The 23,757-nt window shown below is 32.9% G+C and overlaps 1 protein-coding gene across 1 annotated transcript in view; it reads left to right on the plus strand.

Moving 5' to 3' along the window:
• Positions 1 to 23,757, plus strand: part of Trpgamma (Transient receptor potential cation channel gamma) — a 291,674-nt gene that overhangs the window by 207,096 nt on the left and 60,821 nt on the right. The window contains exon 4 of the mRNA XM_089631611.1: positions 225 to 355. Within this exon, the coding sequence (XP_089487737.1) occupies positions 225 to 355 (131 nt within the window). The remainder of the gene's footprint in view (positions 1 to 224; positions 356 to 23,757) is intronic.

A 23,757-nucleotide genomic window follows, 5' to 3' on the forward strand; every position in this document is an offset into this window, starting at 1 on the left:
TAAACGTATTATGTTAATTAGAGATAAGCCAAATAGTTTTATAATTTTATAAAAAATGACATTAGCAAAAAGGTTTAGGAAAAATTTCGTCTTACATTTTTCTTACTAATTGCAAACATTTCATAAAAAAAGTATAAAAATGCTGGGTTGTGCCCGCTTTTCCCTCTACCCATCACAGACAAACATTTCAATTAGCTAATAGACTATAATTATGATAATTCCAGAGGCACAGCATCCATGGCATGATGGAGGAAGAGAACGTGGTGCGGCCCCACCAGGAGATGGCGCAGCTCTCGCTGGACGAGAAGAAGTTCCTTCTCGCAGTGGAGCGGGGAGATGTGGCGTCGACCAGACGGTGAGTCGCTTATCTATTTAACTAATCGTTTTGCTTCGAGTGCTTGCCTTTATTCATTCTTAGATTTTATTAGCTGGGTGTGTTTGGGAAGGGTTTAAGCCAATCTTGTCTAAATTGTTGCTTCACTTCGAAATACGAGATCGTTTAAGTAACATGAGTGGGAGATGTGACTTGGACCAGACGGTGAGTACCTTACAAACTAATTAACCAGTCTGTGTTTTGAGGGGTGTTTTCGACGGTGTTAAGCATTTCAAATTAAACTTCTATCTTCACTTAAAAATTGTAGTGTTTTTGTAATATCATTGGGAGATAATATGGCCTCAAAAAATGCTGAATCTCTAATCTGACTGTGTTTTTTAAGTGCTTATAATGATGTTAATAGGGAGTGCTCAGAAAAACATTGCGTGGCACCACTTTGAAAGTCAGTTTTTGTAAGATGAGTTTGAGAAGTGGCCTCAATCAGTTCGTGAGTCAGTACTTGACTATATTTTGTTTCGATTGATTGACTTTATAGTTTCATCTTATCAGTTAGTATTTTCAAAAAATTATTAAGTTTAATTTGTGAAAGATAGGCTAATTCAAAAACCTAACTAGCGTGCTTTCTTCTTGCTTCTCTTTCAAATTATCTTTTTTTAGTATGTGAATTTAATGTGTGTTAGATATTAACATTAAATAAAACTACAAAAAGTTAAGTTGGAAATTAAATTTCAAATTAATTCTAAATGTATTAAATAATCACTAGAATATTAGTAGATTCGATGACGATGCAAGGACGTGAGAGAATGTTGAAGAACACACGGGAAAACCTGGCACGATCAAGTGAATAAAATACTTGTAATAAGTATAGGCATTCATCGTAGTACCTTAGAAAAAACAATGGTTCATAGTATCGTATGAATATTAATCGGACCAAATAGAACACGAACAAAACTGAACACTTTTGAAAAGTTATAAAACACGGGTTGAGTTGGTTACGTTTTAGGCTAGTTTTTTTCATCGGTTTCAATGATTTTTAAAAATTATTAAATCGATGAAAAAAAATTACTTTTCAAAAATGTCATTGTTCTGTTTAGTGTAGGAACCGTTTAAACAAATTATAATTGCTAAAGAAGTGAGGAGAGATATTCACAAAAACTTTTTGGTGCAAGAGAATGGAAGAAGAAGCCAATGACAAATCAGGTACATTCAAGTAAATCAATAATAATACATTGTAAAGGATATGCGAATTTTTATAAACAGAAGCTATAAGGCAGAAAAAATACTTTTAAATTTACTTACAGATAGCAAACTTGCTTTTTTCTAATTGAATACTAGTTTTTTTTATTCCTACAAATACATTAATGTGGTTGGAAGGATTTATCCGAGGAAAGGGTTAGCTATTCGTGAAAAACAAATTAAACTCCAATCAAGCATTACGCGTAGGTATACTACGCAGGTTACTGATATCAGCAATCCATTAGGCCTTTTGGTTTCCGGTAAGCGTAATGGCGCGTGGATCAATTATTGCAAACCACCAAACCAAAACCAAACCAAAACCTCCACCATTCGAATCGGTAATCGGTTGTTACCAATGATGAAAGAAAAATGCGGACGATAAGAGTTTTTTTAATAGATACTAAAGTTTTCCAAGGCACTCTGTCGGTTATTTTTGTATTTAAATCTTCGTTTAGTCAGCGAATCCCCCCCCCCCTCACCCCCTGAAATAAAAATAATTTCTTTCTCCCCCCCCCCCCCCCATCATACAAGAAAATTATAATATTCGGCCCCAACTTAGCCCGTCGTCCCACAGATCGGTAAACAACCGAATGCTGTCACGACAGGCGTTCCACACTGAACTTCGTTGCAGACCGTTATAAGACCGTAATTGTCTTGCAGGATTCGGTTTATGTTGATTGGCTTAGGTTATATAAGGTTTTAGCTCTTTTTTAGCTCCTTTGACAGGTGACGTCTGGTTTTATTTAAAAAATCGAGTTGGCAACACTGATTATTTTACAATACCTATTACCTACACATATTATTATTCGTTAACTTATTCTTCTGAAGAGTTTTATTGATAATTAATAATTTGTATTGCCATAACCTACTACATTGCCATATTTTATACTAAGCCAAACTAAATATCTATACCTCAGGAATTAATTTAATTTACAAATTTAAAATAGTTACATTGAGCTAGAAAATCTAGAAAAAATAACTGTGCTAATTTAATCATACCGAAGCTCTCCATGCATATTTTTTCTTTATAGTTAAGATAATGAAGTTTTGTGAACAGCTTTTTAACTTTAATAAGTAATATTTTCCCAAAAAAATGAATGAATTTTTTGCATTATTTTCCGAACATATTTTTTTATCTAGGTATATTTAAAAATAAGTATACTTGCGGGTGCCATTGAACGATATTCACAAAAGTGAGCAAGGAACCCACATAGTACACACGGAAAATCTTATCTATAATGTGTCATAATATTACATTTAACGTAGTTAATTAAAACCCACGTTTTGATACTTAACCGCAGCTCTATAATCCAATAATGCTCAACACATTACGTTTGCTTTACGTAAATGCGTGGCATTATTACTCGGGACAATTAATTCACAACATCCATCAGTGACTCATATTTACCGTGTGAGAGTATTTTATCAGTATCACGCAATATACATAGTATTATTTAATTTGGAACACATGTCAAAAGCGCTTCCCACGTTAAATTAACCCGCTTTCCCAAAAGACTCAAAGGTATTTTCAAAGCAATGACTTATGTTTTATCTTTAAACGTTCCTTTTATTATCTGACCTTTTCGGTATTTCTTTATTCGATGTTAAATTATTTAAAAAATACAAACGATAGTAAAACTGCAGGCTTTTATGTGGCTTATCAGTGTGCTCGTTGTATTACGTCGTGTAATATTTTAAATTGAGTCGCTATCAATAACAATCCTTACGTAGATGGCGATAAGGTTTGAATTCCCGCTTAACACCATCCGCCTGTTTTGATTTATGCAAGAAAAAAACGTGGCCAAAAAGTGCCAAAAGTTTTATTTTATTTTGTGGATGTTCAGGCATAAATATTTTTTTTTGATCATTTTATAAATAACTTAATTTGTCACATTATTCAATAAAATCATAACCGAATAATGGGTTTGTAACTAGGAGATTTTGAACTTTAAAGCAGTTTTCATAGGCCTAAACATTATTTTTTTCTGGGCTAATAAAAAGACTTATATAAAAAATACTCGATTATTTCAAAGGCCAAGATGTATTCTACTCGCAGTATTTAATTAAAGCATCTGAAACATTTCTAGGCGACCAAATTTTCAAATCAAAAACACATGATTTTGCATTACTACGTATGGCATCGCCTTAACGTAAACTAACCTAACACAACTAAGAGTGCGTATGTAGGGATTGCTCAAATATATTAACAACCAAAAAATGTGAATGCCGCATAAGAATAACAACTGTACGGAGCCAGTAGGACTATGGCATCCCCAATGGCAAGTAATCTGGAATGCTCTAATCAGCCTTTGGCTGTGCTGAGTGCGGTCATGCTAGCAGTCAAATTTTGTTTATGTTATGCAGTAACGAAAGTTATATCGGAAAAGATTACAAATGATTGTAATTAAAATGCCTCAATGTTGTTTTGTGCCTTTGCGCCTCCCGAAAACGTCATCAACGTTTCCGTGTGACGAACAGTTAAGAAAAAAATGGATTGTATCTTTAAAATAGATAAATATACACCGATTAAATATTCTTGTATTTGCAATATACATTTTGTGCCTAATAGACTGTAAAAAGCCTTGGAAATCTGTTATAATCCTAAGCTAAGTCCAATGTTAGCAAAACGATATCTTAATAGCAACATAAACTAGCACTAATAAACCACTTTAGAAAAATAGGTAACATCACTTTTCTGATAAATCGCCTGAAAATTATTATTTTTATCGTACGTAGTCAATTAGAAAGTGAACCATAAAGTATCTGTAGATACGTTATACGTTCAAATGAAAACAAGCTGAAATAAGTTGAAGTTATAAACAACTTACTTAGTCTTACTTTTTCCCAATTACCTTTGCATTTCTATTTCTCAGTTTATTTTTTAACACCATGATACTCCAACTGCCATATTTATCAACCGTTTTTTAAATGACAAAACAATATCTGTTATGTCAAGCAAATAACCGTCAACGACACTAGCGCCATCTGCTTCGAGCTATTGAAATTACATGACATTGGCGATGTCGTCATGTGGCTGAATGGAGTGAGGAAGTGAAAGATGTGGTAAAGAGGAATGTAGGGAAGTACCTACCTTGCTATTAATAAATAATAATGGAGAAAACAAAACGTTGATTATTATTATTTAAATAATTATTAAGCACACCAGAAGCCTATTGAAGCCAGGTTTCGATTCTGGATAGTTGGAATTTGGTGTTATGATAAGTTAGTGTAAGGGGGACATGCACAATAATGCGATCGTGAGCATGTCTTTATTTAAACTTCACCGTTTTGCATTTCGTATGTTTGTAAATTTGTTTATACTTTCCTGTTTCTGTTTCAAGGTGGTGGCCGTTTAAATGGTTCAGTAAAGATTATTTTTTCAAATGTGAAATCTTCGTTCTTATTTCGACTTTCTTATTCATTTTTTTCAATATTATAGTACCTACCTGCCCAAAGAAAAAGAGAATTGTAATTGGGATAGAGACGATTCTTCGGATATAATAATAGATATGGTAAATTAGTTTTAATTATTTGTCTTATAGTGTTCTTGTAGTGTTGTTGTAATTTCTTTTTTACTTTATGTTACTCTTACGTTTTACTAATATTGCTTCATATTTTTTAACATTTTCTCATTATACTTGTAATCACAATTTTACAAGTGTGTATTTTTTACCTTCTTTAAAATGGATTACATCTATTTACTGTCAATATCTCCTGTATAATACATATTCTCTTATTGTACTGCATCATGTATCACTTCTATATAAAAGCCTTTTTAGGCGTATATATATATATATATATAAATAACAACTCAAATACTGTTAAACTTGTTGTGAAATCAGAATGTATAAGCGCATCAGCAGAATGATGCTAATTTAAAAGTTTGTAAGTACCTACTTACAAATCTTATGATTGTGAAGGGAATTTTGGTTTTGATTTATTAAATATAAGAATAAATTATATGTGAGGTCTACTGTCCACAAATTATTTGCAATCATTTACCAATACAAATTATTTCATTCATGTCTAGTATTAAAACTTGTATTGTAATATAACCAAGTTAGCTAGCTAAAACTTTGTGTGTGTTACGTTTTCGATTTGTTTATTCAAAACTAGACGACGGGTCGGGAACGGATATGTGCAAAATAACCATTTAGATAACAGAGTATTTGATACTCGGAGGAAAACTTGGAAATATTTAGAATAGTTAGATAAACAATAATGTATACAATTTGGATTCTCATGTTTGAATAGGCATCCCTTGTGTATGCGAGTGAAGAGTCCATTGGGAAGGAAAGGACAAAATAAATTAAAACTCATGGCTAAAACTATCTCTGGTAGTGGGGACATCGCTACTGTACGTGATTGTCTCTCAACTAGCAATCCGGGGGTCGCTTACATCTCATTTAATTAATTTGTGTTGTTTCACAATAACTTCAATAATATCGTTCGATACTCTCAGTACCGCCCTGATGAAAGACCACAATTCAAAATTGAAACTTTGCTTGAAATGGCTTTAGCCGTATTTTTTGACCAGATTGGAAAATCCAGGTACTTCTTCACCTTTTTTCCAAATCCTTCCCTTTCCTGCCTCACAACATACCCTAATTGAGTTTCCATAGTTTCACTGGTTCCTGACGGTTAGGAGCAGTTGGGACTCATGTAAGGATAAAAAATGAGTTAAACGATACAAAAATAGTTTGAAGTTATATTTGCAACTCAGTATAGACAAATTTGTAATGTTGAAATTATATCATTTTGTTTATAGATAGTAATTAGTTAATAAAATAATATTATTAATATTTGCCAGTGGCTTAGCGTTATACTAAAGCAAACATTTAATTACAAATGTAGAGGCATTTCTGACGTGCAAATTTATAGTAAAGGTGATTTTTATGCACATAAATATCAAAAATAAAATCACCTTAGTTAAAGTTTTGTTTATGAAACTTTTACCATATTCATAACTTAACTGTAAAACCGAATACTTTTTTTGGTCACACGAAAAATCGGCTGAACTGTTTTGAGCATGAAATATTTGGTATATTTATTGAGACATACTTATAACTATCAAATATCCATCTTTTAGCTGTAAAAGAAATCGGCGTAGTGTTTGTATTATTTTTGAAATTGTTAAAATGGAAGAGATTTGTCGAAAAAACATTTTTTTTCTGATTGTATATTGGACGATCCCAAATCTCGTATTTATTATTAATATATTATAAATAATTATAACACCCCGAAATGATAATTTCTCAAATTAAAATGAGATAAAAAGAATTTGGCATTTTAAGACTATAAAAATATTACCATTCGTTATTTCGGCTACTGGCATTATACCTAGCTATATCATTAAAAATTTAGGCGTATTAGATCTATCAAAAAATTTATAAATAAAAATGCAAAAATCAGTCATTTTTAATACATGTAGGATAAGGAAAGATTTTTTAAATATTTATGTTGAGGGATCAGTAGGATTTATAGGCCCTTTTAGAAGTTCTACCGAGCCGAACCCTCTGATATGAAAATATCTGGAGTCGGTGAATTATTTTCCCATTTGATCTCTGGTGAGTTGACGTGTTGTTCTTGTATTGTTTTGTATTTATTTTGCTTATATAATGCCCTTACATAATGTTGATTGACTAGATGATCATTTGTGGAAAAGTGTGTGGAAGGGTTTAGTTTTTTCTATGGGGAAGATTTAACCCGGACATAAAATGAGAAAAGAAAAAAAAAATGAATACGTTCCCACAACCCTGGAGATCATAAATGCTAAATTATTCCACCATCTAAATTTCAACACTTAATTCATATCATAATTAATGCATTATCTCCGTAAAGCTTATCGAAATTAAGTCGTTCGCTTTAAATTTCCACCCAATATCCCGAATGAAGCCTTTCTGCCCGCTTTTTGCCTTGTCACAACCCACAACCCTCCAACTCAAAAGGTATATTAAATTCAATGACTTACCATTTTGCCCGAGCCCCAAACCAGCCATATACTTATGTTTTATATTTTGAAAGTCTTCCCGTTTATGTCACCCTTTATGGTTGCGTTAAATTACGTGCAAAAAATTATCATAATTAATTACCAGATTATGATTTTCTTTTGCGTACGTCGTTATTTAGACATTCCTAAGTCTTTTTACGCACACAACATTTTCTGTTTGCGACACTGAAGAGATAAACAGGTAGAAGTCTGTACTGGGCGTGTTTGTATGCCCGAAGTAAGAGTAATTCTTCCTTTCTTCTGCAGAAAATATATAAATGTTAATTAGCAACATCAATTTTTTTTACTTCTGCTGAAAATATGTACAGTTAAACTGGCAACATCAATTTTCCTTTACTTCTGCTTAATATGTACATGTAAATTTACAATATCAATTTTTCTTTGAAATCGGTATAGATCTCACCTCGGGGGACTGTATGTTGAGTTGGAATTTAATATCTCCTCGAAGGATTTAAATGTAGTAAGATGAAAAAATGTAGTAAGATGATAAAATGTAGTAAGATGAAAAAATGTAGTAAGATGAAAAAAATGTAGCAAGATGAAAAATGTAGTAAGATGTATAAATGTAAGAAGATAAAAAAAATTAGTAAGAATAAAAGTAGTTGATGAAAAAAAAAGTAGTAGGATGTATTTGTACACAACGGCTTCGCCATAGTTTAAACGCTCTGTTTTCTCATAAAATAATTGACTTATTTTATGACCGCTAAATGTTTTCACAGACCCATAGCTCATGATAAAATTGACATAGAGGATGTAAATTGGTTCATTGAAATTCAACGCAGAAAATAATATAAATTTAATAACCCCAATTATATCTGCTTCAGCGTGTAGATTTACAATTTCATAGTTGATTTAATTTGGCTCTCCCTATTTTTTATTATCTGTTCGGCAAAACTGTTTTTACATCCCAAAAACTAATAATATAATGTAATGTGTACATTTTAATTTACCGTTAAATCAACCAGGTTTATATTATTAACCCATCATCTGGTTAATTCATATCCGTTGCACATAACAAGTTAATATTTCGCCGATAATTACAAAATAATGTAAAACATATTTACGATAATTTATTATTACTGGTAGAGCATCATACTCTTCCATGTTTATATAATTAAGGCGATGCACTACGTCGTGTAATATTTTAAATTGAGCCGCTATCAATAACAACCCTTACGTAGATGGCGATAAGGTTTAAATTCCCGCTTAACACCATCCGCCTGTTTTGATTTATGCAAGAAAAAAACATGGCTAAAAAGTGCCTTTTATTTTATTTTGTGGATGTTCAGACATCATTATTTAATTTTTTTTCGATCATTTTATAAATAACTTAATTTGCCACATTATACAATAAAATCATAACCGAAAATGGGTTTGTAAGTAGGAGATTTTGAACTTTAAATCAGTTTTCACAGGCCTTTACATTATTTTTTTCTGGGCTTATAAAAAGACTTATCTAAAAAATATTCGATTATTTCAAAGGCCAAGATGTATTCTACTCGCAATATTTAATTAAAGCATTTGAAACATTTCTAGGCGACCGAATTTTCAAACCAAAAACGTATGATTTAGTATTACTACGTATGGCATCGCCTTATCTGAGTTTCTAACAGACTTGTTCAGAATCATATTAATTAGGATTCACAAAACATTTTTTCTAATTATATACATAAAATGATTAAGCATTTGGAATAAATTTATGGAAGAAAAATTAGTACTTTCAACTTTTTGATTTCTACGTTTAAAAAGGGCGTTAGTAAAATCTTATTTCGCCACCTTCCAATATGCAAAAGTTTTACTTTATAAAATGTTATTTATTCATGTAAATAAAAGTTTCAAAAGATTTAGTGTTAGGTTTGTTACTTGTTAAGGTTTTAATTCATTTGGTGACTTATATTTTTATACATTTATTCATGTTTCCAACCAAATAAGGCAAAAATCTAAACGGGTTTTATAGAAAACTGATGTCGTCAATTTACATGCTCTTACAGGACTCGTAGACCCCAGTCAGGATAATGGTATTAATTTTCTGTTAGAGAAAGAGTGTTTATTTATTTATTTTATATATACGATACTACATGTGCCATTAATATAAGTATTGTGGCGAGAGAATAATCCAGATTGTCTTACTAATTGTAAACAACACGACCTACCTATCTACTTGCTAGTGATCTACCTACTCGCGACGTATAGAGCTACCTACGACAATACGTTGCGAGTTGGTCTGGCACATTACGCCAACTCAGTAGAAGGTTCTAGCCTGTTGCCTAGAAATAATAGCAGCGCCAACGAAAGTTCCAGTAGGACCCAGACTGAGCGAGTGTCTCCGTTTTACTCGCGATCTCACCCACCTACTGTTGCCGTCGGCCGTTCTGTATAAATGGGCCCGACGCAGCGAGCAGTCAGTCAGTCATCAATCAGCCGTCATTTAACAAGGCACAACAAGTGATAGGGCAACATTCCCGGCCCTGCTCGGTTCAACCATGGACTCCATCGGGTTATCATCATAGCGCCTTGGCCCCGGCCACCGTCCCTGGCCAGCGCTACACCGGATCATAGCGCCCTGGTTCCAGCGCATCTTACCAGCGCTACACCCAGACCAGCATGCACCCAGACCAGCATGCACCCAGACCACGCAGCATCCTCCCTGGTATATGTACCTCCCGTACAACCACCTACAACCGTCAACCGTCAACGAGTCCGGTCACCAGCAGCGGCATCGACTCACTGACCCGCGCTTGACCTGCACATCATCGCCTGCATCCGGAGTGTACAACATCAGTCCTAAGTCATCTCTCGTCACGGCTACCTGACTCAATAAACTCTGTGACCTTCACCGCCGTCTTTCATTTTGTACCACCTAACCAGATCCCCAAAGTATGAATAGTACAACATCATAAAGAAAGTGAGCAGTATAAATGTAAAAAGTATGCACCTTTAAAATACCTACTTTTATACGAAAAGTATAAAAGTACAAAAAGGTTTAAAAAGGAAGTAATGCTCTAAGTAGGAGCAAAGAAAAAAAATGGTTAACTACATATATATTAGTTTTGTCGGACACATAGTTCCAATATATAGGCTGACATCATTACTTGCAATGCTTTGAAGGTCATTAAGCAGATCTTGAACTCTATTCTTTCAGGGCATCGAAACAAGTGAAGGCGATCCCTTAGAAGTGGGGTTATGCGACAATATTTAGATTCACAAAAAATCTTTCTTGCCGCAGGAACAAAAAGTGACTAGATTCTATTGATTTATTTCTGAAGTAGGCCAGCATATGCACTATTTCAATGATTGCAATAGTCCATATGTGAGACGATAGAAAAAGCTATAACTCATAGCATTGGAAATTTGCGATTCAAAATACAGACTGTGAAACTGTCCATAGTAAAACCCAGAAATTTTATTTTTGCCGAAGGGATGATATCTGTTTCCTGAAAACGGATTGGACTGGAGTCAAGGGGGGCTTGCCCTCCAGGGAATGCTATCCAAATAAATTCTGTTTTGGTCGGATTAAGTTTAAGTTTATTGACAGACATCCAACTTGAGACTGTGTTAATGAATCTGACCACTTTGTTTTTAAGTCTTTTTCGTCCAGGGAACAAAACTTGAAAATCATGCGAACATCTGCGTAGGCTTGTGATTCAATGCCAGCTGAGTAAATGAGTTGTTTAAGACGATTCGTATATAGAATGAAGAAAATAGGACCCAGGACAGAACCTTGGGGAACACAATAGAGGTTCAATAGAGGGAACACAAATTCAATAGAAGTTTCAGGTGATGTACATTTATTGAGTGTACTGAGGCTAGTCATCCAGGCAGGTACGATATCAAGCATTTGAATTCATTATCTGGAACGCCAAATTAGGTTTCAAGCACATTTAATAAAATACTTTGTCCCATGTCAAGAACAGATACCAAACCCAACTTACCTGCTTCCATCCGATGATCAAGTCTGAAATTATAAATCTGAAACCGTCGATAAGCGGATTGATTTTATTTGCAAACAAACCAGCGGAGTTCAATTACCCCACTCTTGATATTGGCAACGATATCCTCAAGCAGTTTTGAAAAGAATTGTAGGTTGGATATTGGTCTGTAATTACCCTTATTGCCAGAAAGAAGATTTTTTTTTAGTATCCGAGTAATAATTGATTTTTTTAAGTGTTCCCCGTACAAGAAAATTAATTAGTGACTTCTGTATAATTGCGGTAATTACAGGCGCTGTATCCGGAAGACATTGTTTTAAGAGCCAGGTAGGTATGGAGTACTGAGCGCATTGCTTGTTGGGGCAAAACCTCACGACGACGAAGACAGATCGACGATCCTACCCCACTGAGGGCCTGAATGTTTTACCTTTACTTCTAAAATATGAAGCGAGACTTTCCGCTTCAAACTTGATGTTGCTCTCTCCGTGGTCCTTTTCTGACTCAACTTGATCACACCAAAAGTTAGATTTGTTCTGACAGACTTCTTACTTGTAAGCATTTTGCTTCGCAATCCAAAGTTGTCGATTGCTGAATGTCGGGTTTCGTCTTTAAAATCTGTCCAATTCCCACAATTCCCTCTTCTTCTGGAGGCCTTCAGCATCGAACTATTTGCAGTAATTTCTAATGCCACAGACCTTCTCTGTGAAAGATGTATTTTGTCCAGTAATGCCATTAGCGTAGAATTATAAAGAATTATTAACTCTTCTACCTGGTTTTCACAAAACTTTTCCGTGTCACAGAGCGGCAAGGTTTTCAGTACTTTTCAAAATGCCTCGAAGTCGAATTCTCTCCAATTTCTGGAGATAACGGTTTTGAACTCCAATTTTGGAGGATCGAAGGCCAACACGGATGTGACGAAACGATTATCCAAGAGTCCAATGTCAGAAACGTCTGTTCTATTCGGGGGAAACTTAAGTCTGGAAATTATAACATCAAGTGTACCTCCTGCATCATGAGTAGCTGAGTTCACCAACTGTTCGCAGCTGAAGTCACATAGAATTCTGGTGAAAGATTTTGGACATGGAATTAGTTTTCTTTTACAAGTGAATATTTTTTACATTATTTATACTTATATATTTTATATTTATACATTAGGCGAAAACAGACAAATCGTATGGCGAGAGATACTCGCGAGAGTAACTCGCTCGTGGGTAATAAAACTAGTAAAAATTGGATTGATTTATTAAATAATATTACAATGTTTAACATCATTGAAATGGTAATTTCATCAAATCCAATTTCACCCCAAGTAAGAGAGAAAGTACCTTGTTTCGGACATGCAGACTCGCCCACAGTAAAATCTATTTTATATGGAAATTAGCGAGGTTATAAAACTAACATCAATTTAATTCATTTTACCATAAACACATAATTTCATTCTTTTAAAAATATATTCCCGTTAAAATATCACAAAGCACTCTTGTAAAGTTTATGGCTGCATTAATTCGCTTAAAAGCCACGAGCAAAATATCATGACAAGAGCGTTTCCAAGTAAACGCCGTGTCAACAGAGACACCAGATACTTGAACAAATATTTTCGGGAAAAGCTCGCTAACGAAAATGAAAATGCTGGAACTTATCACTCTTGTAAACTACCTACGCCTGCGATGATATATTATGTTGTATAGGAATTTCGCAGCACTTTGAAGAAAATTAGTTAGTAATTTACCAATGTGATTATTATTATATATTGGAGACTCCTTTGTATAGTGTCCTATAAATACATTGTAGTGCTTTTATGCTTAACGTATTTAGAGCACGTACATAATGGCTTAAGTAATGATTTATTATAAGGGTATCTAAAAATAAAGGTACATCATTTTGCTGGAAGAAATATTAACTAGTAAAAATTAAGAGATCGTAAATATATTTTTAGAATACTAAAAATTATATTTATATTGGTTTTCCAATGTGTTAAGAGGAACGGCTATACGGCCTTTTTCATAGAAAACTTAAATTTGCATTTGGGGCCAAAATACCCGTTACCCAGCTCGATAATATTATTATCCGAGTTATTACTACAACTCAATACATTTTACTTTGATTTTGAGAAGATGCAGGAGTTAGTTAGGAATTTTAGTAAATCCAACTCAATACTGCTTTTATTTCTAAGGATTTTATTTAACGAATACTTTAAAAATTCTGCTCCTTGCAAGTAAATTACATAGATCAAATTTCCGAAAGTTAAGATCTCACATCGATTCCCAAGTCATAAATTAAGTCGTCATATTATTATTACGTTTTACAAGTACGCATTCTAAAAATTTCAGGCATAATCTTTCTATTTCTATTTCTATGTATTTATTCTTTTTTTTCCTCCGTTGGTCATCTCACTAGGGAATTCCTGTGCCTAGATGAGTAGCTTTACAATTATATTCAATCAAATAAGTAAATCACATAACACAAACACAGATGGATGGACATCGAATATGGGGCTCCTAAGATGATTAATGACAGAAGCCATGAATCACTATTGTGGTTGCAGACTATATACTCGTATCTCAAGATATAGATGGAATGCAAAAACTTTGTAACCTTAAATATAACAATGTATTAACCTAACCGAGCCCAACACTCACCTAACCAAATCTGAACGGTTTTTCTTGTAATTCTAAAGAAATTATGAAAATCGTAAATAAATCACTTTTCACTAAAACTTTGGTGCATCGAAATGCTTGTCTTCAATCCAAATTGAAGTATATTCGTGCATAGATTACAATCAGTCTATTCATTTATTTGAGATAAGACTTGCAACAAATCTTCTGAATTTCTTTCATCAGAAAAAATCCACAGCGTACACACTACCCATAACGACGGAAGGTAATGCAAACACTATCTTTGTATACTCAAAAACAAAAAATTCCTCACGGTGACCAATTTTGTTGGCACTTGTTTTATGTCGACAAGGGGGTTTCTTTCATGTTTTTTTGTACCTTTTTACAGGTGTTTTTACACACCGAATAAAATAATCATGAGGAGAAAAGGACCAATGACGTCGATTACATACCTCGATAGTAAACTAGGTAACACATAAGAATTTCAACTAGGGAACTTTATCACCGCAAATATTGGGAAATTCTGTGACGTGACAGAAAGGGGGATTAGGTTACTAAATAAGGCAAAAACTATTCCAAGCGAAAGTTCTAATCAAATTATAGGCGATATTTAGAACATATGTCGTTCTAGGTAACGAGTATTGTTTTTAGTTTTGACGTATCTTACCCCCTTACAAATGTAGTGTTTTAAATTTTACACAACTGATAAACAACCAATTAGCCTACATTAATGGTTGCTTATTAGTTGTGTAAAATTTAAAAACACTTCATTAGTAAGGCCCTTAGTTAGCAATGCTTACCAATTCTGGGTTTACTTAAAAGTGGTTAAAACTAAGGGTTTTTTCATTATTAAAAATTTGCCACAAAATAAATTTGCTTTGAAATAACATATTCTTAAATTTTAAGTTATCAATCGTTAAATCCTTGTATTTTTGCGAAACCTGTGTAAGTTTTACAAGGAGATAAAAAGTGATTATTTAACGCAATCAATTATTAAGTATCGAAAAAATTGTCGTTAAAACAGAAAATAGACGGTTCTATTTTTTCATGACGCAAAAGGTAAAAATAATCTTTCGAATGAATCATGAAATGTTTTTATATAGGTAGGCTTCGACTCTCCCGTCGAATTTTCATATCTTCAGAACTCACTTCAAAGCCAACCTGCCGATATTATTTGGAATGGTAGCATTTGGTTTATTTTATTTCCTGAGATAACGTACATTGCGAAGCAATTTAAACAAATGTTTATTTATGAAAATTCGCACTTTCCTGTTTTCTCAATTTACAAAAGTCTCAACTTTTTGCACCGGTAAAATTATTTCCATTCTATTTAAATATTTACAGGGGCCTCCGTAGCACCATATAGTACCCATTTCACTTTAAATCGCGAGGTTTCTGGTTCGAATTACGCGAAGCGATTAAAAGTCATTTTAATGTTTAATCATTGAAGACAATATTAGTGAATTTTAAACAAAAAAAGATGCTGACTCATCTAGGAATGATCTCAGGATCTGCGCTAATTCAACCCTGTTCTCTTCGGTCATTTTTAACTATATCATACTTTGACTAACTACCAACATTATCTTCATTTCTTAACGCATATTTTATTGGTTGCTATCTCTATGTATGATTCCAAGATTATACCCGAACCAAATGCAATATTTAGTGTCTTAGATAAATATCTGCATATTTTCTTTTTTTAATTACTTAATGTAGTAAAACCACAATTGCAATATTTAATCACTGTAAATATTGTCTTCAATGATGTAATGTTACATTTTGGGGTTTTAATCATAATAAGTTATTATATGCATATATAGAAAGTAGGATAAAATATAATATAAGTATCTTTTGCAAGGTCGTGCCAAATTTGGATGTTGTTAAGTAATATTTTTTTAATTTTTGTAAATCTTATGTATATTTTAATTTTTCTTATTTATTTATAGTACAATATTTTACATTTCATATTACAATCCAGTAATGTTGGCCTCACTTGGTGCCTTCCCGTTTTTATAATACAAAAAATATATACATAATACATTTAAAGAAAATATATATAATTTTAGTGAAGAAAAAAAAATCTAAAAAACGTAAGATTAAGATAAATTAAAACTAAAAATATAGATTTTAAAATTAAAGTAAAATTAAATTAAAATCAAATGAAATAAAGTTACATTCGGTATATTTATATTATATGTTGTGTGTTTTATATTGGTTTTTTGTGTTACGTGTAGATTTTATTATTTTAGTTATGAAATTCGGAAGTATAATAATTATTTTGAAATATTGTAAGTAGAAAACAACAATTTTATATTTACTTATTAATAATTCATATTTGTAAAAATTACAGATTTTGTACATATATAATCCTACTTCATTTTTTACGTTCAGAGTTGAATATTATCGAAATGGTTTAATTTCGTCAGGAAAAGTGTATATTTTTCGTCTTTCTCGAAGCACGTGATAAATCCAATCGCATTAATTTTAATAGCTTGGCGAAATGGCATTATTATTGTTCATAAAGACAATAGAAGCACTCCATAAAATGTGATATTGGAAATGAATTGCTACAATGTTGAAATTAGCTTGACTAATTATATATGTGATACAATGTAATCTAATTAAAACTCTACTCTGTATCAATTATACTCATTACTTATTGCACGTATCTTATCACTTATTGTTATTTTCTAATATGTTGACTTGAATGTATTTACTGTACATTTAATTTCTTTAAAATAAAGTATTCGTGAATTATATAGTAAATTAATCGTATTAGTGATTAAAATACAATGTGGTTTATACCAAGTTAAATTGCATATAATTTTATCGACACTTCGTGGTAATTACCATACGCAGGTAATTAAATACTGCAGTAAATTTTAAAATTTATTCGCGGTATGAAACTGGTAGTTACTTTTATAGCGCAATAATAGGATTAGATATACACCTGATTCATCTATGCTCTAGTAGTATGAGAGATCGTCAATTACTTAAACTTTTAACCTCAGTAACATGGGAATCATTAAGTTATTTTTTGTTGGTGACAACATCAAAGTTAGTTGGATTTGAAATAATTAATTGTAATTTTTTAACGCATTCTACTCATAGGTAAATTAAGTTAGCCATAATTTCTCCTCGTGGTCCTACGATAAATAACTTAAGATTAATGATGTCCGCTAATTGATCTTAATTATTTCAGTGCATCAGAAATATTGGCAAGGTAAAGTGCATAGTAAAATTATAAATGCTTTAAGACCACTCCAGTCTTTTCTCCATTTGAATTTCACATTTACCTACCGACCTTATTATAATATATTCTATATTGGTTAAAGGGATAAATACGCAGGTATACATCACTTAAAAAAATATTTTTAATTTCCATTTGACAAAGGTTGCAGATTCAGTTCCTACGCTGCACTAAAATTTACATTAACCAATGTTTTTTTTATTTTAATCGAAATAGTGGTGTTGAATTTGCGTTTAGAAGGAATTGGCAATTCAGACGTCGGAAATAACACCTATATAAATATGTAAATGTTGGTTTGTTCAAAATCTTTAATCTCCGAAAGTCCGAAATGACACAACCTGCATTCGAATACGCTTGTGTTTTGTATACCTACCTAAATTATATAGATATCACCTGTGACAGGTAAACATGTGGTTGGACAAACATTATTTTTTTTTTAAAACAGCGCTACGACGTAAAAGCAACACGCGCTATTGTTTCTCTATTTGTATGGAGAGAATGAGCCACAGAAACGCGTAGCGGGGTACAGATAGTTGAAAAATAAAAATACTTAATCTTTCCGTATAGTAAATTACCACTTTCTCATCAATTACTGAATGAAACGGTTCATAAACACATTCTTTAGTCGAAGTGATGTTCAATATATTGGATGAACTTTACCAAAATGACATAAAGCTGTTGTAAGGAACATGAATAAAAAAGTATCCATGTAGGTACGTTTGTACATAATATTAGTATTCTCGATTTATTATTCCAAGCATGGTTAGTTTTCTTGTACAGCTAAAAAAATAATTACTAAGTTGATTGTAAGTCAAAACACGGTTGTAAGTAATGATCCTATATTGCAACCATATTGTTCGAGCGTTCATTTTTTACCCCAAAAAAAGGTGGTCCATTTCTAGTACGTCTCCTGTAGAACAACGCTTTTTCCCACTACTTCCTTTAGGTGTATATTGGACACAAGAAGTATTTGCACAACGTGAGCAAATTCAACAGTCTATAACATTTGCTCAATTGGTTCGGACGCTGTGATCTCTAGTTGTGATGGAAACCTGGGCAAATTTAATATAAAAAATAAAATAAAACGTTGTTCACAAATCCAAAATGCATAGACAATTACGTCGTTATATGCGGTAAGTTAATTTTCTAATATTTTGTTATAGCTTATTTTTCAGAAATATTGTAAGGCTAATAATTAATAGTTTCTACCTGAAAGTAATGGGATATTGCACTTTTTGTATCGTTTTGCGATTCGGAAGAACAAAGCTGGGACAATTTTTTTGTGGTCTCCATAATACGGTTACATGCCAACATATTACAGAAAAATTACAAATTTAGAACACACAAGGGTACAGAATTATAAAAAGGTGATGGGCGCTTTTTTTCCAATTTTGTGACAAGCGTCAAAAGAGTCAATGTTATGGAAATTCCTTAGTATTGTTGTGTTGAACACGTGCTGAAGTGTTAATTTGCATAAATTTTGTATAAATTGTTGGCTAAATAAAGCAGAGCATACTAAAAATAAAATATTTTAAAAATGCTTTTGTTTAGTTTAAACCAGGTGTTGAAGCGTTGAAGGCCGCGGGAATCGTTCGAATTATTGGAAGGCATTACAAAACAGGCTATTTAAGAACTCAATTGATAGGTTCCACGCCCACCCTGTTATCCTGGTCTTGCGATAGATCAGATTATCATATTTTACTATCTTTATTCAAAGAAAGTCCGTGAATCTTTGTTAATACTTGTCCTCACCTCGTGTAAATGGGTTGGTCGACTTATTCACCTCCAAACCATTTATTTCCAGCGTGGGATAATCGTAAACAACGCAAGAAAAATTAACAAGTTTTTGTTAGGTTTATGTATTTTTTCTTTAAGATTGCACACAATTTCCAACTATGTACATGCGAAGCATACAGGCTAATGTAGCATCTACCACAAGAGCTTGGTCTTATATTGATTAACGATGGAAACATTTCACTTATCATTTTCTTAACATTTCAATATTCTAAATTGTAAAAATTTTAAAGACTTTCCGGGAGTTTGTGGGACTTTGATGTATTGAGGACCGTTTAACAAAATATTTTGTCTTGGCTTAATTTTCTTTTAATATGGCTGTCATTTTAAATTTGAAAGTTTTATATTTTAACTTATCAGTTGTCAATTTTTTTACCGCGCACATCCATTATCTCCAACATTGATTACAAAAACTGTCGAATCCCAGAGCTTAAACAAAGTCAATATTTCACCCTCCGACGCGTCGCGACGTCTGAAATCAGATACTTTCCAGTATATGCGCTCTAATATTACAGACGTCCATTGTCAATCTGACTAATGCCTCTTAAGTGCACTGAATAAACGAGTTTGCTTTGTCGTAGCAGGGTCGGTACGACATTTTTTTGATGCCTGAATCACTAATAAAAGCGATTTCTCTGAAATTCTATAACATCATTTATTTTTAAATTCGTGTTTACCTACTAATGAGATCAACCAATATAAGTTTGTTTTGGTCGTGTCTGTAGTCTGTGTGCCCGAAGAATTGATGTCAATTTTAGCTTACTTCGAGTAATATTGGTCAAATATTATCAAATGTAGAAATTTTTTATCATATTAATAGGTACCTAATCAGATTCAATGGTTTGTCTGCGATCTAGAAGTCTTTAAAATTGGCGACACCAATATTCTTCCAAATCGATACAGATCATACCTAGATTTAGTGTAACTTCTATCGTATTAATGTTACTGTAAAATAGAAAAATCTGTGTGAAAAAAGTGTGTGTAAAGAAGCAAAAAAAAAACTCTCTAATGGTGAGCTTTGATCAGTGCCGGTTCGTGACTTTTGAATGTGATAGAATGCTAAAATTGAAAATTATGACATAATTGATTATGTCGTAATTTTTAGCCCAAAAACTTTGGTAAATTCGGTTTTTTAATGAAAATATTCAGGAATTATCAGTTTGGCTGTGCGCTGCACTGACTTTCTAAAATCTTTATACAAAATATCAAATTTAAAAAATTTCGTTTTCGGCTGCAACAAATCAATAACGCCATTTTTTATTAATATTAGCACTCTAGCACAATCAAAAGCCACGAAAAATGGCACAATATTTCATGGAATTATCAGCTTTACGGAACCGTTTCTACTTCGTATTATTTCCATTGTGAGCTCTATAAAATCTTGAAAATATCCGTTCACAGAAGTTCAACTGAGATTTGGTAAAGTTATCGAAAATTGTGATAATAATAATTATTCTAATATGGAATAATATACATTATGCATCAATAATAATTTCAAGTCCATTAATCGGCAAAAATTCTCAAACTCAGACATAATTATATCTTTACAAGAAGCTCACTGGGAATATAATGAATCATAAAGGCCACTAATGATCTCTCAGCCAAACGCGCGTTCGCCGTGGACCCCGGAACATCTTCAAAACGTCGCGCGTTGCGTCGAAGATTAGATTATTAGAGGCCTTTTAGTAAATCATTTTAATTTTTTCTTGTGATCGTGATATTTTCAAAATTAGAACTATTGGCATGTGGAAAATTAAAAAAAGTCAAAATAATGTTTTCATATTCAAAAAAGCAGTAAAGTACCTACCTTTTATTGTTTTACCAGATAAGTAACTCTATTATGTTTTTAAATATGCGTCCATATCTCAACCTTGTCCATATTTTATATAGCTTCTTTTGCTGGTAATTATAATTAAAATAGGTACTAATGAATGCGTAAAATTTTCTCGAGTAAAATTTAATAAAAAGATTGATTCATTTAAGGGAGTCATTTTTCCTGATTCTGTAGACACGTGTTTTCTCAGGTTTCAACTTGACTTATCAAGCTACAATCAATTATTTTCTACAATTTCTCTCGCATATCCATGAAGGTTGATCCTTAATGCGATATATTAAATTACGTAAAAGCATAGATATGTACAGGCAAAAAAAATTCTACCAGCACAATATTAAAACATTTGTTGAGATAAATAAGATAATATTAGGCGTAATCTCAAATTGGCAGCAAAAAGTACGTCAATTGTAGTGCTCTCGGTTTGGTAGTTTTATTGCTAAACTTTCACCCGTCGGCCGTGTGCTACCTCCAAGTAAATTGCCTTCAAAAGGTGACAAAATGCCCTCGCGCGTCACCACACACCATTATCATCAGAAAGTGTTTTAATTACTCGGCAAACACTAATAAAAACCAATTAATAAATACACGCAAATTACTTATCTTTATCGATTATTAAAAATAATTCAATTGATTCCCGCCCGAAGATTTTATGCTTCGTTAGAGAAAAGGCGGACTAGAGTACAAGTCTGCACACGCAATTGCCAAATTACGAAGTCACTGCTGACGCATAAGTAAATTTCACTGTTTAAAAAAGTCTAGTTAAAATAGAGTATATCTTCTTCATTCATGTACACCGTTTGAATTAAGAATATACTGGAATCATAAGATTTTTTTTACTTGCCGAATTGTCTTTTAATTTTATGAAACCATAACAAATCTAGATGTATTGTAACGTCATTGAGCGTTCCTTTAAATTTCAAAATTGTGTGGTCACATAACTGACACTTCAGCATAATATTATGCAAATAGGATTGTAAAAACTAAATTTACTTCATTTTAACGGCGTCTTTGCTAAAAATGGTCCACCATTTAAATTTATCGTTGAAAATACCGCACAACATTAATAAAAACTCTGTTTCGTTTGCTTTTCAAAAAAAAATTACTTTTCTATCCCGTGCTGACACTTCAGATTCAGTGATACACTTTTAGAAATAAGTAGAAAGTTCTCGTACAAGAACTTTGACTTAAGTAATGTTTATAACTATGATATCATATTATGTGTAGAGTCACGTGGGGTAACCGTGCGCAATTTTTACATTGGGATTTTTGTATTAAAAAGCTTCAGGTATTTTACTCATTTTTTTTTGTTTATTAATATGATTGATTATTAAGACATCTCAAACAACCATAAAAACCTCATATGATTCATAAATCAAACAGTTATATAAAAAAGTTTACATGCATGTCGATTGCGTACACTTACCCCGTTTGCGGGGTTAGTATACGCATACCGTAGGGTAAGTATTCGCACCGCAAAGAGTTACCCCCCCATTGCAATAATCACACTTAAATTGCCCCTTATCGTAGTCTGTGCAGTTCTCATGCCACCATGCTTTACACACAATACATTCTATCCAATCTTCTGTTGGTGGATCTCGATATTTCTCCTTGCATTGTGGGCAAAAACAGTCCTTAGGAGCCTGTTTTTGTGCGCTTTTTAAACAGTTATGCACGCTGGAATCTCCCGCTTTACGCTTTGTGGTGATTCTTTGTGGTGTGACTTTCTTGAAAAGAGGTGGTCGTCCGATTTCCATGGTTTTAAATATTGGTTTTCGGACGATTTTTGCATCTGCATCTGTCTGCTTCTGCTGAAGTTTCTTTTTATAGGGACTTGAGATAATTATTTCAGACTTGCAAGCATTTTTCAGTTTGCGTAAAACCGCCGAACTTGAACAACGTTAAACCCAATAGCACTCGCAATACTTGTGGGAGTAGTCTGTCAAAGCTAAAACAGGGTTACGTTTTAAAAATCCATACACCCAATCCTTGCCAGCCGTTTTTGTAATGTTGTCAAATCTGTTCTCGATCTTGTTGATTTCAGCATACTCGTAAAAAAAAATTCTAATTGTCTTCATAGTCAGGCCGTAGAACATTTCGTCAGTTTTTTTACAATAATCAACTATTTCGGCCTGAAAATAAATTAATAATTATTAGATCAACAGTTTCACAAAAAAATGATATCTGCACGATAAATTGAATATCTATTTATCTAAAAATCTACCTCTTTATCTGGTGTAAATGTCGGACGATATCTCCCCATTGAAGTTGCTATTAATTTTAGTTTTAGGCGTTTACGCAGAGTGGCTTCACTGATCCCAACAATATCTGCAGCAGCCCGCTGACTCTTCCCCTCTTTCATAAGCCTTTTTGCAGTTTATTTTTGCTCTTGAGTGCAAACCGACCTCTCCGGGTGCTTTCTCGCGTACACACGTGACATATTTCACTGTCAAAAAATAACGAGAGTTGAAATATTATGCTATAAAATCAATTTTATCTATCGGGGTAAGTGTTCGCACTCGTCCAACTGCGAACGCTTACCCCAGCACACTTACCCCATCACACCAAAATTCAATAAACTTTAAAAATCAGATTAGTGGTTATCTTTATTAGAATTATCACTTTGCAACCGTCTAACTAACAATATTTCACTAAAAATTATCATAGACCACGTCGCTCTGACACAGCTGGTTACACAATAGCACACAGCGGTAACAGAGATGAAAAATTTAAGAAAAGCACGTAAAAAAGTAATTTA

This window comes from Hesperophylax consimilis, chromosome 5, assembly GCF_061612785.1.
Source record: "Hesperophylax consimilis isolate HC1 chromosome 5, BYU_Hcon_1.0, whole genome shotgun sequence".
In the NCBI taxonomy this organism is placed as follows: domain Eukaryota; kingdom Metazoa; phylum Arthropoda; class Insecta; order Trichoptera; family Limnephilidae; genus Hesperophylax; species Hesperophylax consimilis.